The sequence below is a fragment of the Pectinophora gossypiella genome, unplaced genomic scaffold, assembly GCF_024362695.1.
Source record: "Pectinophora gossypiella unplaced genomic scaffold, ilPecGoss1.1 Pgos_119, whole genome shotgun sequence".
Classification (NCBI taxonomy): Eukaryota; Metazoa; Arthropoda; class Insecta; order Lepidoptera; family Gelechiidae; genus Pectinophora; species Pectinophora gossypiella.
Genome location: NW_026063208.1, coordinates 3,177 through 17,502, shown reverse-complemented (window position 1 = coordinate 17,502; position 14,326 = coordinate 3,177). Strand labels below are relative to the sequence as shown.

The 14,326-nt window shown below is 48.1% G+C and overlaps 1 protein-coding gene across 1 annotated transcript; it reads left to right on the top strand.

Annotated features, from left to right (window-relative positions):
* The first annotated feature begins 342 nt into the window (after positions 1 to 342).
* LOC126380833 (uncharacterized) lies at positions 343 to 5,878 on the top strand. Its single transcript, XM_050030426.1, has 3 exons — positions 343 to 490; positions 4,191 to 4,783; positions 4,910 to 5,878. Exons 1-3 carry the CDS (start codon positions 343 to 345, stop codon positions 5,876 to 5,878), a joined length of 1,710 nt encoding a protein of 569 aa, XP_049886383.1.
* The last annotated feature ends 8,448 nt before the right edge of the window (positions 5,879 to 14,326 follow it).

The window sequence follows — 14,326 nt, the reverse complement described above, 5'->3', positions numbered from 1 at the left end:
CCCTGAGCTCCGATGTACGGCTCTTGTACCATTGCGAAGCAGGTTCCGAGTTTCTCTGCTTCTATAAGCAGTTCGTGTGTGGCAAGTCTTTTCCTTTGAAGATTCGCTTGTACGACTCTATAACTTAAATGACGATCGCGTAGGATGGGTGCAGTAGTCGCGGTTACGTCCGTGTCCACCTTAGCAGTACGCTATTGTTGAGCGAGCAAGTGCCTCCCAGCGCTTCTTGACTGGGCATTCTCTGTCGAACGCGTTATGGTCTGTCCTTTCAAACTTTGCATGACTGCAGTTTCGGCAGTTTGGCGCGATGTTCGCCAGCCAGTCCGAGCACTCAGCGCGGAGATGCGGACCCCCGCAGTGGCTGCATGCGTCCAAGCTTTCCGCGCAAAATCTCCGGCCATGGCCGTAGCCAAGACATCTCGTGCATTGTACGAGTGGGGATTGATCCTCAACTCTCACACGCTGCAGATCGATGTGCAGTCGCCCCGCCGTTGTTAGCTGCGTCCAAATCCGTGGTGACACCTGCATGACTATGTGACTGGTGTGAGCGTTCCTGGTCTTTCTTCTATACTTGACGACTATCCTCTGGTCTTCTGAGGATATGTCGCCCAGCAAGTGGCTATTTTGGTTTTTAATGGCCAACACTATGTCTTCATCAGTGTTGTATGACAGCACATCCCTGATGATGACCAGTGGGTCCTTATTGCTCACTGACTCAACGCTTAGGTGCCTTCCCGATTGTTTAATGCTCTCTGTAACTTTTTGGAGCTCTTCCTTTGTCTGGCAGCCGACTATGACCTTCTGGTCTCTTGCCTTTCGCACTCGCTCAGGTTAGGTTAGGTTAGGTTAGGTTAGGTTAGGTTAGGTTAGGTTAGGTTAGGTTAGGTTAGGTTAGGTTAGGTTAGGTTAGGTTAGGTTAGGTTAGGTTAGGTTAGGTTAGGTTAGGTTAGGTTAGGTTAGGTTAGGTTAGGTTAGGTTAGGTTAGGTTAGGTTAGGTTAGGTTAGGTTAGGTTAGGTTAGGTTAGGTTAGGTTAGGTTAGGTTAGGTTAGGTTAGGTTAGGTTAGGTTAGGTTAGGTTAGGTTAGGTTAGGTTAGGTTAGGTTAGGTTAGGTTAGGTTAGGTTAGGTTAGGTTAGGTTAGGTTAGGTTAGGTTAGGTTAGGTTAGGTTAGGTTAGGTTAGGTTAGGTTAGGTTAGGTTAGGTTAGGTTAGGTTAGGTTAGGTTAGGTTAGGTTAGGTTAGGTTAGGTTAGGTTAGGTTAGGTTAGGTTAGGTTAGGTTAGGTTAGGTTAGGTTAGGTTAGGTTAGGTTAGGTTAGGTTAGGTTAGGTTAGGTTAGGTTAGGTTAGGTTAGGTTAGGTTAGGTTAGGTTAGGTTAGGTTAGGTTAGGTTAGGTTAGGTTAGGTTAGGTTAGGTTAGGTTAGGTTAGGTTAGGTTAGGTTAGGTTAGGTTAGGTTAGGTTAGGTTAGGTTAGGTTAGGTTAGGTTAGGTTAGGTTAGGTTAGGTTAGGTTAGGTTAGGTTAGGTTAGGTTAGGTTAGGTTAGGTTAGGTTAGGTTAGGTTAGGTTAGGTTAGGTTAGGTTAGGTTAGGTTAGGTTAGGTTAGGTTAGGTTAGGTTAGGTTAGGTTAGGTTAGGTTAGGTTAGGTTAGGTTAGGTTAGGTTAGGTTAGGTTAGGTTAGGTTAGGTTAGGTTAGGTTAGGTTAGGTTAGGTTAGGTTAGGTTAGGTTAGGTTAGGTTAGGTTAGGTTAGGTTAGGTTAGGTTAGGTTAGGTTAGGTTAGGTTAGGTTAGGTTAGGTTAGGTTAGGTTAGGTTAGGTTAGGTTAGGTTAGGTTAGGTTAGGTTAGGTTAGGTTAGGTTAGGTTAGGTTAGGTTAGGTTAGGTTAGGTTAGGTTAGGTTAGGTTAGGTTAGGTTAGGTTAGGTTAGGTTAGGTTAGGTTAGGTTAGGTTAGGTTAGGTTAGGTTAGGTTAGGTTAGGTTAGGTTAGGTTAGGTTAGGTTAGGTTAGGTTAGGTTAGGTTAGGTTAGGTTAGGTTAGGTTAGGTTAGGTTAGGTTAGGTTAGGTTAGGTTAGGTTAGGTTAGGTTAGGTTAGGTTAGGTTAGGTTAGGTTAGGTTAGGTTAGGTTAGGTTAGGTTAGGTTAGGTTAGGTTAGGTTAGGTTAGGTTAGGTTAGGTTAGGTTAGGTTAGGTTAGGTTAGGTTAGGTTAGGTTAGGTTAGGTTAGGTTAGGTTAGGTTAGGTTAGGTTAGGTTAGGTTAGGTTAGGTTAGGTTAGGTTAGGTTAGGTTAGGTTAGGTTAGGTTAGGTTAGGTTAGGTTAGGTTAGGTTAGGTTAGGTTAGGTTAGGTTAGGTTAGGTTAGGTTAGGTTAGGTTAGGTTAGGTTAGGTTAGGTTAGGTTAGGTTAGGTTAGGTTAGGTTAGGTTAGGTTAGGTTAGGTTAGGTTAGGTTAGGTTAGGTTAGGTTAGGTTAGGTTAGGTTAGGTTAGGTTAGGTTAGGTTAGGTTAGGTTAGGTTAGGTTAGGTTAGGTTAGGTTAGGTTAGGTTAGGTTAGGTTAGGTTAGGTTAGGTTAGGTTAGGTTAGGTTAGGTTAGGTTAGGTTAGGTTAGGTTAGGTTAGGTTAGGTTAGGTTAGGTTAGGTTAGGTTAGGTTAGGTTAGGTTAGGTTAGGTTAGGTTAGGTTAGGTTAGGTTAGGTTAGGTTAGGTTAGGTTAGGTTAGGTTAGGTTAGGTTAGGTTAGGTTAGGTTAGGTTAGGTTAGGTTAGGTTAGGTTAGGTTAGGTTAGGTTAGGTTAGGTTAGGTTAGGTTAGGTTAGGTTAGGTTAGGTTAGGTTAGGTTAGGTTAGGTTAGGTTAGGTTAGGTTAGGTTAGGTTAGGTTAGGTTAGGTTAGGTTAGGTTAGGTTAGGTTAGGTTAGGTTAGGTTAGGTTAGGTTAGGTTAGGTTAGGTTAGGTTAGGTTAGGTTAGGTTAGGTTAGGTTAGGTTAGGTTAGGTTAGGTTAGGTTAGGTTAGGTTAGGTTAGGTTAGGTTAGGTTAGGTTAGGTTAGGTTAGGTTAGGTTAGGTTAGGTTAGGTTAGGTTAGGTTAGGTTAGGTTAGGTTAGGTTAGGTTAGGTTAGGTTAGGTTAGGTTAGGTTAGGTTAGGTTAGGTTAGGTTAGGTTAGGTTAGGTTAGGTTAGGTTAGGTTAGGTTAGGTTAGGTTAGGTTAGGTTAGGTTAGGTTAGGTTAGGTTAGGTTAGGTTAGGTTAGGTTAGGTTAGGTTAGGTTAGGTTAGGTTAGGTTAGGTTAGGTTAGGTTAGGTTAGGTTAGGTTAGGTTAGGTTAGGTTAGGTTAGGTTAGGTTAGGTTAGGTTAGGTTAGGTTAGGTTAGGTTAGGTTAGGTTAGGTTAGGTTAGGTTAGGTTAGGTTAGGTTAGGTTAGGTTAGGTTAGGTTAGGTTAGGTTAGGTTAGGTTAGGTTAGGTTAGGTTAGGTTAGGTTAGGTTAGGTTAGGTTAGGTTAGGTTAGGTTAGGTTAGGTTAGGTTAGGTTAGGTTAGGTTAGGTTAGGTTAGGTTAGGTTAGGTTAGGTTAGGTTAGGTTAGGTTAGGTTAGGTTAGGTTAGGTTAGGTTAGGTTAGGTTAGGTTAGGTTAGGTTAGGTTAGGTTAGGTTAGGTTAGGTTAGGTTAGGTTAGGTTAGGTTAGGTTAGGTTAGGTTAGGTTAGGTTAGGTTAGGTTAGGTTAGGTTAGGTTAGGTTAGGTTAGGTTAGGTTAGGTTAGGTTAGGTTAGGTTAGGTTAGGTTAGGTTAGGTTAGGTTAGGTTAGGTTAGGTTAGGTTAGGTTAGGTTAGGTTAGGTTAGGTTAGGTTAGGTTAGGTTAGGTTAGGTTAGGTTAGGTTAGGTTAGGTTAGGTTAGGTTAGGTTAGGTTAGGTTAGGTTAGGTTAGGTTAGGTTAGGTTAGGTTAGGTTAGGTTAGGTTAGGTTAGGTTAGGTTAGGTTAGGTTAGGTTAGGTTAGGTTAGGTTAGGTTAGGTTAGGTTAGGTTAGGTTAGGTTAGGTTAGGTTAGGTTAGGTTAGGTTAGGTTAGGTTAGGTTAGGTTAGGTTAGGTTAGGTTAGGTTAGGTTAGGTTAGGTTAGGTTAGGTTAGGTTAAAAGGAGTTCCTGAAAACTCAGGCCGCAGAGGAGATAGCAGAGTTCGCCAACCGAACTCTCCAGACTAGGGTGTCGCGTCTGTCAGGATCATCCTCTGTGAACGAGAGTGAAGCTCCTCATCGGGACATTGACCAGCAGGTGCTGGGTGCCCTAGAAGTTGTGGAGAAGGTAGCCAGTAAATCTGGCAACCTAAAGGGCACCTCAGTGCGAGCTCTGAAGGACGCTAAGTCGGCCATCAAAGCTGCTTGGGATGTCTTAGTCGAGCGGACATCCACGGATGTAACCAGGCAACTACAGGCGGACAACGCCCGCATCTTGGCGGACAACGCCCGCCTGCAGACTCAACTGACCAGCCTCCACAGCGAGCTCGTCAATGTCAAGGTGGAGATGGAGCTACTGCGAAAGCTACAGGGTGCTCCTGCGTCAGCTCCAGTTACGACTGGGGAGTCGCCCGCTGCATCGCGGTCTTCTCGCGGCCAGAAGCGGCCAGAGTCGGCCGTCCCAGCCACGAGCAAGGAGGACGAACTAGCGCGAACCATCATGGTCCAAGTAGGGACGATGGTCAATGCGCGCTTCGATGCTCTAGAAGGCAGACTTCTCCCGGAGAAGAGATTGCGTCCGCCACTGTCGGTCGACAGCAAGCGTTCGCAAGCTTCTCCGGTGGCTAAGGCAACCCCGGTACAAATACAGCCTACCGTGGAGTTAGGTGGAGCCACAACAGCTCGCTCCGCCCCTGCCGAAGCCAAGAAGAAGAAAAAGAAGAAGAAAAAGACAAAGAAAAAGAAAAAGGCTAGCGCTGACCAGCAAGCGCCTACGCCTCGTGCCCCTCGACCGATTCCCCCCGCGCCTTCCACAATGGAGGTACCGTGGAACGTCGTTGCCAGAAAGGGCACCAAGAAGACCACACCCACTCAGACAAAGAGTGGCCCGGTTAAGCTGCGTCCTCCTCGGACGGCGGCTGTCGTGTTGACGCTCCAACCGGGTGCGGAAGAAAAGGGGGCCTCTTACGCTGGAGTGCTGGCGGAGGCTAGGTCTAAAATCAAACTGGACGAGCTGGGCATCAGTGCAGTCCGGTTTCGACGAGCTATGACTGGCGCCCGCATCCTTGAGCTGTCTGGAACCACCAGCAATGACAAGGCGGACTCCCTCGCACAGAAGTTGAGGGAGACATTGAGCGAGGATGTGGTCCGGATAAATCGGCCCGTGAAGACTGCGGAGATGCGCATTTCTGGCTTGGACGACTCAGTCACCGCTGAGGACTTGGTGGCGGCGGTGGCTCGAGCTGGCCAATGTGGTGCCGATCAGGTTAAGACCGGCGAAATTCGCCGGAATAAAACCGGTCTCGGCTCGGCCTGGCTGCGTTGCCCAGTGGCTGCCGCAAAAAAGGTGTCGGAGGGTGGTCGGCTGCTAGTCGGCTGGGTGGCGGCCCAAGTTAAGCTGCTAGAGACCCGGCCGATGCGCTGCTACCGATGCCTAGAACCTGGACACGTCAGGGCGTCATGTGTTTCAGAGGTGGACAGAAGTGGTCTCTGTTACCGCTGCGGACAGCCCGGCCACATAGGCCAACAGTGCTCAGCCGCGCCCCATTGCACTATATGCGAGGCTAGCGGCAAACCTGCGGACCATCGGATGGGGGCATGTGTTACTCCATCCAAACGCAGGAATGGAAGAAAGAAGGCTAGCGATGGCCCCAGGGTCTCCTCGCTGCCTGTCCGCCCACCAGCGAATGCTGGAGCTAGGGCAGAGGGGGAACCGACAATGGCTGTTGATTAATGGCTATTCGGTTCCTCCAGGCGAATATTGGCCACGGCTCCAGAGCCCAAGACCTTCTGTCCCAGGGCTTGGTGGAGTGGCTGATCGGACTGGCGGTGATCAGCGAGCCCTACTATGTCCCAACCAGGGATAACTGGTTAGCCGATCATGATGGACTAGTTGCGATCGTCACGCAGACGTCGGCCGGCTCCTCGCCCTTTGAGCGGATGTTTAGAGGTCGGGGATTTGTCTCGGCGTTTGTCGACGGCGTGATGGTAATCGGGGCGTACTTCTCGCCAAATCGGAGTCTGGCTGAGTTTGAGCGTTTCTTGGACGAGGTCGGTGCTCTGATTGACAGAAGCCGTCCTGATTTCGTGCTCGTCGCTGGGGATCTCAACGCCAAATCTTTGGCGTGGGGATGTCCAGCGACAGATGCGCGCGGTCGGGCTCTGGAGGAGTGGGCAATTGCCACCGGATTGGAATTACTCAATCGGGGAACGGTAGCCACGTGCGTGCGGCAACAGGGCAGCTCAATCGTGGACGTTACGTTCGCAAACGCTGCCCTGGCGCGCCGTGTCCAAGGCTGGGAAGTGCTGGAGGGCGTGGAGACGTTGTCGGATCACAGATATATCCGATTCGACGTCTCCATGTCCCCAGCTGCCCCGAATGGCCTGAGCCGTCTCCCACCTAGGGACAGTCCTCGATGGGTGCTGAGGCATCTCGACAGGGATCTGCTAATAGAGGCGGCCATTGTCCAGGCCTGGGTTTTCAACCCGGAAGGCCCTGTGTTGGTAGAGGAAGAGGCTACAAGGCTAAACGAGGCTATGTCGCAAATTTGCGACGCGTCGATGCCTCGGGCCAAGCCTGTTCCTCCCAAACGGAAGGTGTACTGGTGGTCTGCGGAGATCGCCCAACTGCGCGAATCGTGTGTTGTGGCAAGACGACAGTATACCCGGCAAAGGAGACGCCGGTTCCGTACCATCGACGAAGAAAACAGGCTCTACAACATCTACAGAGCCTGTGTGAAGACCCTGCAGACCGCAATCGGTCAAGCCAAAGAGGCGTCTCGGCAGGAGATGCTCGAGACTCTGAACTGCGACCCATGGGGGCGGCCGTACAAAATGGTACGCGCCAAGCTCAGACCATGGGCCCCGCCCTTAACTCAGAGTCTCGAGCCAACCCTGCTGCAGAGCGTTGTAGAGACGCTATTTCCTGCGCGGGAAAGCTTCACGCCCCCGTCCATGGTGCCACCATGGCAAGGACACAGCGAGGAGACTGAAGTGACTGAAGTCACAGCTGGCGAACTAGGTGCCGCCCTACTGCGGCTCAAAGCCAGAAACACGGCACCTGGGCCAGATGGCATACCGGGTCGTGCGTGGGCACTAGCCGCAAGCGCCCTAGAGCCGAGGTTGTTGAGGCTGTTCTCCGCCTGTCTGGAGCAGGCCAGGTTTCCTCAGGAGTGGAAGACGGGCAAACTTGTCCTCCTAAAGAAGGAGGGACGTCCAGCGGATTCTCCATCAGCATATCGTCCCATCGTTCTGCTGGACGAGGTGGGGAAGCTCTTCGAGCGCATTATTGCCGGGCGCCTCATCAGTCATCTCGTGCGAGTTGGCCCCGACCTGGCGGATTGCCAATATGGCTTCCGCCACGGTCGTTCCACCATTGACGCCATACTCCGCGTCAAGTCCATAAGTGATGAGGCCGTGTCCCAACGCGATGTGGTTTTGGCGGTGTCACTTGACATTGCCAATGCCTTTAACACCCTGCCCTGGGGCTGCATCGAGGAGGCAATGCGGTACCACCAGATGCCCGTGTACCTAAGGCGAATCGTCTCGGCGTACCTCTCGGACCGGTCAGTCGTGTTCCCAGGACGAGAGCAGTGGGGACGACAGCCAATGTCCTGCGGTGTCCCGCAGGGGTCGGTCCTAGGACCACTCCTGTGGAACATCGGGTACGATTGGGTGCTCCGAGGCGCCAACCTTAGAGGAGTAGAGCTCACGTGCTACGCCGATGACACCTTGGTCACAGCACGTGGCTCGACATTCAGGCAGGCCGCCATTCTCGCCACAGCGGGTGTGGCCCATGTGGTCGGGCGAATCAGGCGACTTGGCCCTGAATAAATCCGAGGCTCTGTGCTTCCACGGGCCTCGGAATGCACCACCAGTCGGAGCGCACATAGTGGTGGGCGGGACTCGCATCGATCTAAAGACAACGATGAGATACCTCGGACTTGTTCTGGACGGTCGGTGGGAGTTCCGCGCCCACTTCCAGCGCTTGATGCCCAAGCTCCTCGGAGCGGCAGGTGCCCTCGGGTATCTCCTGCCTAACCTGGGTGGGCCGAAGGCGTCTTGCAGGCGGCTTTATTTGGGAGTAGTCCGTTCCATGGCCTTGTATGGAGCCCCAGTATGGGCCAACACCCTGAAGAGGCAGAATATCGCCCTTCTGAATGCAGCTCAGAGGGCGATGGCCATCAGGGTGATACGGGGCTACCGGACGATTTCCTGCGAGGCGGCGCGGGTGCTGGCTGGATCTCTACCCTGGGACCTGGATGCGAGAGCCCTCTCATCAATATACTTTTGGCGGGAGGAGGCGCATGGCCGGGGTGACACGCCAGCACCACGCGAGGTGGAAGCGCAGCGGGAGGAAATACTCCGCCTGTTGCTACTGGAGTGGGAGGAAAGGCTGGCACAGCCTAGTGCGGGCCTGAGAACCATTCAGGCAGTTCGTCCAGTCCTCCGACAGTGGTTGGACCGGCGACACGGGGTGATGACCTTCCGGCTCACTCAGATCCTCTCGGGACATGGCTGTTTTGGGAGGTATCTGCATGTTGTAGCCGGAAGAGAGCCGACCGCCGAGTGTCATCACTGCGACGGCTGCCTGGAAGACACGGCCCAGCACACGCTTGAGGCGTGCCCAGCCTGGGCGACAGAGCGCCAAGAACTTGGTGCCGTTGTGGGGCGCGACCTTTCGCTGCCTGCTGTGGTCCAGGCCATGGTTGACAGCGAGAGGTCGTGGAAGGCGGTTCTCACATTTTGTGAAACCGTCCTTCGATCCAAAGAGGATGCGGAGCGGGAAAGGGAGGCTACTGCCACCGACCCTGCACGTCGCAGGAGACCCGGGCGGAGACGGCGGGCGGATGTCGGCCGTCTTCCGCCCTAACACTGATGCGGGTCTCTCCCTGTGTGTCCTGGACTAGGGGAGGAGGGCACAACAGGGGAGACCCCGGGACGATAAGACCCGAGAGGGCATTACATCGGTGCCTCGCACCGTAAGAGCCACGGGCGGCAGACTCGGGGGAGTCTGCTGTTCCTACCATCTGGCTCGAGTTGGCGTTGCGTGCGTGTTCCCCGCACGCCACTCATTCCTGACTGAGATGGGGCCTATCAGGCCATCCACCACCGGGTCGCGGAAGCATGCTTCGGCGATTCCCGGGTCCCGGTAACACCGTGGACGGGAAGGAACACCGTTGGTTTTTAGTGGGTATACCGGGTGGCGACACCCGGGGAGTCCCACATAACCACGTCGTCCCCCGGGCGGCGTGGTATGCGTAACGCATTTTCCAACGTAAAAAAAAAAAAAAAAAAAAAAAAAGGTTAGGTTAGGTTAGGTTAGGTTAGGTTAGGTTAGGTTAGGTTAGGTTAGGTTAGGTTAGGTTAGGTTAGGTTAGGTTAGGTTAGGTTAGGTTAGGTTAGGTTAGGTTAGGTTAGGTTAGGTTAGGTTAGGTTAGGTTAGGTTAGGTTAGGTTAGGTTAGGTTAGGTTAGGTTAGGTTAGGTTAGGTTAGGTTAGGTTAGGTTAGGTTAGGTTAGGTTAGGTTAGGTTAGGTTAGGTTAGGTTAGGTTAGGTTAGGTTAGGTTAGGTTAGGTTAGGTTAGGTTAGGTTAGGTTAGGTTAGGTTAGGTTAGGTTAGGTTAGGTTAGGTTAGGTTAGGTTAGGTTAGGTTAGGTTAGGTTAGGTTAGGTTAGGTTAGGTTAGGTTAGGTTAGGTTAGGTTAGGTTAGGTTAGGTTAGGTTAGGTTAGGTTAGGTTAGGTTAGGTTAGGTTAGGTTAGGTTAGGTTAGGTTAGGTTAGGTTAGGTTAGGTTAGGTTAGGTTAGGTTAGGTTAGGTTAGGTTAGGTTAGGTTAGGTTAGGTTAGGTTAGGTTAGGTTAGGTTAGGTTAGGTTAGGTTAGGTTAGGTTAGGTTAGGTTAGGTTAGGTTAGGTTAGGTTAGGTTAGGTTAGGTTAGGTTAGGTTAGGTTAGGTTAGGTTAGGTTAGGTTAGGTTAGGTTAGGTTAGGTTAGGTTAGGTTAGGTTAGGTTAGGTTAGGTTAGGTTAGGTTAGGTTAGGTTAGGTTAGGTTAGGTTAGGTTAGGTTAGGTTAGGTTAGGTTAGGTTAGGTTAGGTTAGGTTAGGTTAGGTTAGGTTAGGTTAGGTTAGGTTAGGTTAGGTTAGGTTAGGTTAGGTTAGGTTAGGTTAGGTTAGGTTAGGTTAGGTTAGGTTAGGTTAGGTTAGGTTAGGTTAGGTTAGGTTAGGTTAGGTTAGGTTAGGTTAGGTTAGGTTAGGTTAGGTTAGGTTAGGTTAGGTTAGGTTAGGTTAGGTTAGGTTAGGTTAGGTTAGGTTAGGTTAGGTTAGGTTAGGTTAGGTTAGGTTAGGTTAGGTTAGGTTAGGTTAGGTTAGGTTAGGTTAGGTTAGGTTAGGTTAGGTTAGGTTAGGTTAGGTTAGGTTAGGTTAGGTTAGGTTAGGTTAGGTTAGGTTAGGTTAGGTTAGGTTAGGTTAGGTTAGGTTAGGTTAGGTTAGGTTAGGTTAGGTTAGGTTAGGTTAGGTTAGGTTAGGTTAGGTTAGGTTAGGTTAGGTTAGGTTAGGTTAGGTTAGGTTAGGTTAGGTTAGGTTAGGTTAGGTTAGGTTAGGTTAGGTTAGGTTAGGTTAGGTTAGGTTAGGTTAGGTTAGGTTAGGTTAGGTTAGGTTAGGTTAGGTTAGGTTAGGTTAGGTTAGGTTAGGTTAGGTTAGGTTAGGTTAGGTTAGGTTAGGTTAGGTTAGGTTAGGTTAGGTTAGGTTAGGTTAGGTTAGGTTAGGTTAGGTTAGGTTAGGTTAGGTTAGGTTAGGTTAGGTTAGGTTAGGTTAGGTTAGGTTAGGTTAGGTTAGGTTAGGTTAGGTTAGGTTAGGTTAGGTTAGGTTAGGTTAGGTTAGGTTAGGTTAGGTTAGGTTAGGTTAGGTTAGGTTAGGTTAGGTTAGGTTAGGTTAGGTTAGGTTAGGTTAGGTTAGGTTAGGTTAGGTTAGGTTAGGTTAGGTTAGGTTAGGTTAGGTTAGGTTAGGTTAGGTTAGGTTAGGTTAGGTTAGGTTAGGTTAGGTTAGGTTAGGTTAGGTTAGGTTAGGTTAGGTTAGGTTAGGTTAGGTTAGGTTAGGTTAGGTTAGGTTAGGTTAGGTTAGGTTAGGTTAGGTTAGGTTAGGTTAGGTTAGGTTAGGTTAGGTTAGGTTAGGTTAGGTTAGGTTAGGTTAGGTTAGGTTAGGTTAGGTTAGGTTAGGTTAGGTTAGGTTAGGTTAGGTTAGGTTAGGTTAGGTTAGGTTAGGTTAGGTTAGGTTAGGTTAGGTTAGGTTAGGTTAGGTTAGGTTAGGTTAGGTTAGGTTAGGTTAGGTTAGGTTAGGTTAGGTTAGGTTAGGTTAGGTTAGGTTAGGTTAGGTTAGGTTAGGTTAGGTTAGGTTAGGTTAGGTTAGGTTAGGTTAGGTTAGGTTAGGTTAGGTTAGGTTAGGTTAGGTTAGGTTAGGTTAGGTTAGGTTAGGTTAGGTTAGGTTAGGTTAGGTTAGGTTAGGTTAGGTTAGGTTAGGTTAGGTTAGGTTAGGTTAGGTTAGGTTAGGTTAGGTTAGGTTAGGTTAGGTTAGGTTAGGTTAGGTTAGGTTAGGTTAGGTTAGGTTAGGTTAGGTTAGGTTAGGTTAGGTTAGGTTAGGTTAGGTTAGGTTAGGTTAGGTTAGGTTAGGTTAGGTTAGGTTAGGTTAGGTTAGGTTAGGTTAGGTTAGGTTAGGTTAGGTTAGGTTAGGTTAGGTTAGGTTAGGTTAGGTTAGGTTAGGTTAGGTTAGGTTAGGTTAGGTTAGGTTAGGTTAGGTTAGGTTAGGTTAGGTTAGGTTAGGTTAGGTTAGGTTAGGTTAGGTTAGGTTAGGTTAGGTTAGGTTAGGTTAGGTTAGGTTAGGTTAGGTTAGGTTAGGTTAGGTTAGGTTAGGTTAGGTTAGGTTAGGTTAGGTTAGGTTAGGTTAGGTTAGGTTAGGTTAGGTTAGGTTAGGTTAGGTTAGGTTAGGTTAGGTTAGGTTAGGTTAGGTTAGGTTAGGTTAGGTTAGGTTAGGTTAGGTTAGGTTAGGTTAGGTTAGGTTAGGTTAGGTTAGGTTAGGTTAGGTTAGGTTAGGTTAGGTTAGGTTAGGTTAGGTTAGGTTAGGTTAGGTTAGGTTAGGTTAGGTTAGGTTAGGTTAGGTTAGGTTAGGTTAGGTTAGGTTAGGTTAGGTTAGGTTAGGTTAGGTTAGGTTAGGTTAGGTTAGGTTAGGTTAGGTTAGGTTAGGTTAGGTTAGGTTAGGTTAGGTTAGGTTAGGTTAGGTTAGGTTAGGTTAGGTTAGGTTAGGTTAGGTTAGGTTAGGTTAGGTTAGGTTAGGTTAGGTTAGGTTAGGTTAGGTTAGGTTAGGTTAGGTTAGGTTAGGTTAGGTTAGGTTAGGTTAGGTTAGGTTAGGTTAGGTTAGGTTAGGTTAGGTTAGGTTAGGTTAGGTTAGGTTAGGTTAGGTTAGGTTAGGTTAGGTTAGGTTAGGTTAGGTTAGGTTAGGTTAGGTTAGGTTAGGTTAGGTTAGGTTAGGTTAGGTTAGGTTAGGTTAGGTTAGGTTAGGTTAGGTTAGGTTAGGTTAGGTTAGGTTAGGTTAGGTTAGGTTAGGTTAGGTTAGGTTAGGTTAGGTTAGGTTAGGTTAGGTTAGGTTAGGTTAGGTTAGGTTAGGTTAGGTTAGGTTAGGTTAGGTTAGGTTAGGTTAGGTTAGGTTAGGTTAGGTTAGGTTAGGTTAGGTTAGGTTAGGTTAGGTTAGGTTAGGTTAGGTTAGGTTAGGTTAGGTTAGGTTAGGTTAGGTTAGGTTAGGTTAGGTTAGGTTAGGTTAGGTTAGGTTAGGTTAGGTTAGGTTAGGTTAGGTTAGGTTAGGTTAGGTTAGGTTAGGTTAGGTTAGGTTAGGTTAGGTTAGGTTAGGTTAGGTTAGGTTAGGTTAGGTTAGGTTAGGTTAGGTTAGGTTAGGTTAGGTTAGGTTAGGTTAGGTTAGGTTAGGTTAGGTTAGGTTAGGTTAGGTTAGGTTAGGTTAGGTTAGGTTAGGTTAGGTTAGGTTAGGTTAGGTTAGGTTAGGTTAGGTTAGGTTAGGTTAGGTTAGGTTAGGTTAGGTTAGGTTAGGTTAGGTTAGGTTAGGTTAGGTTAGGTTAGGTTAGGTTAGGTTAGGTTAGGTTAGGTTAGGTTAGGTTAGGTTAGGTTAGGTTAGGTTAGGTTAGGTTAGGTTAGGTTAGGTTAGGTTAGGTTAGGTTAGGTTAGGTTAGGTTAGGTTAGGTTAGGTTAGGTTAGGTTAGGTTAGGTTAGGTTAGGTTAGGTTAGGTTAGGTTAGGTTAGGTTAGGTTAGGTTAGGTTAGGTTAGGTTAGGTTAGGTTAGGTTAGGTTAGGTTAGGTTAGGTTAGGTTAGGTTAGGTTAGGTTAGGTTAGGTTAGGTTAGGTTAGGTTAGGTTAGGTTAGGTTAGGTTAGGTTAGGTTAGGTTAGGTTAGGTTAGGTTAGGTTAGGTTAGGTTAGGTTAGGTTAGGTTAGGTTAGGTTAGGTTAGGTTAGGTTAGGTTAGGTTAGGTTAGGTTAGGTTAGGTTAGGTTAGGTTAGGTTAGGTTAGGTTAGGTTAGGTTAGGTTAGGTTAGGTTAGGTTAGGTTAGGTTAGGTTAGGTTAGGTTAGGTTAGGTTAGGTTAGGTTAGGTTAGGTTAGGTTAGGTTAGGTTAGGTTAGGTTAGGTTAGGTTAGGTTAGGTTAGGTTAGGTTAGGTTAGGTTAGGTTAGGTTAGGTTAGGTTAGGTTAGGTTAGGTTAGGTTAGGTTAGGTTAGGTTAGGTTAGGTTAGGTTAGGTTAGGTTAGGTTAGGTTAGGTTAGGTTAGGTTAGGTTAGGTTAGGTTAGGTTAGGTTAGGTTAGGTTAGGTTAGGTTAGGTTAGGTTAGGTTAGGTTAGGTTAGGTTAGGTTAGGTTAGGTTAGGTTAGGTTAGGTTAGGTTAGGTTAGGTTAGGTTAGGTTAGGTTAGGTTAGGTTAGGTTAGGTTAGGTTAGGTTAGGTTAGGTTAGGTTAGGTTAGGTTAGGTTAGGTTAGGTTAGGTTAGGTTAGGTTAGGTTAGGTTAGGTTAGGTTAGGTTAGGTTAGGTTAGGTTAGGTTAGGTTAGGTTAGGTTAGGTTAGGTTAGGTTAGGTTAGGTTAGGTTAGGTTAGGTTAGGTTAGGTTAGGTTAGGTTAGGTTAGGTTAGGTTAGGTTAGGT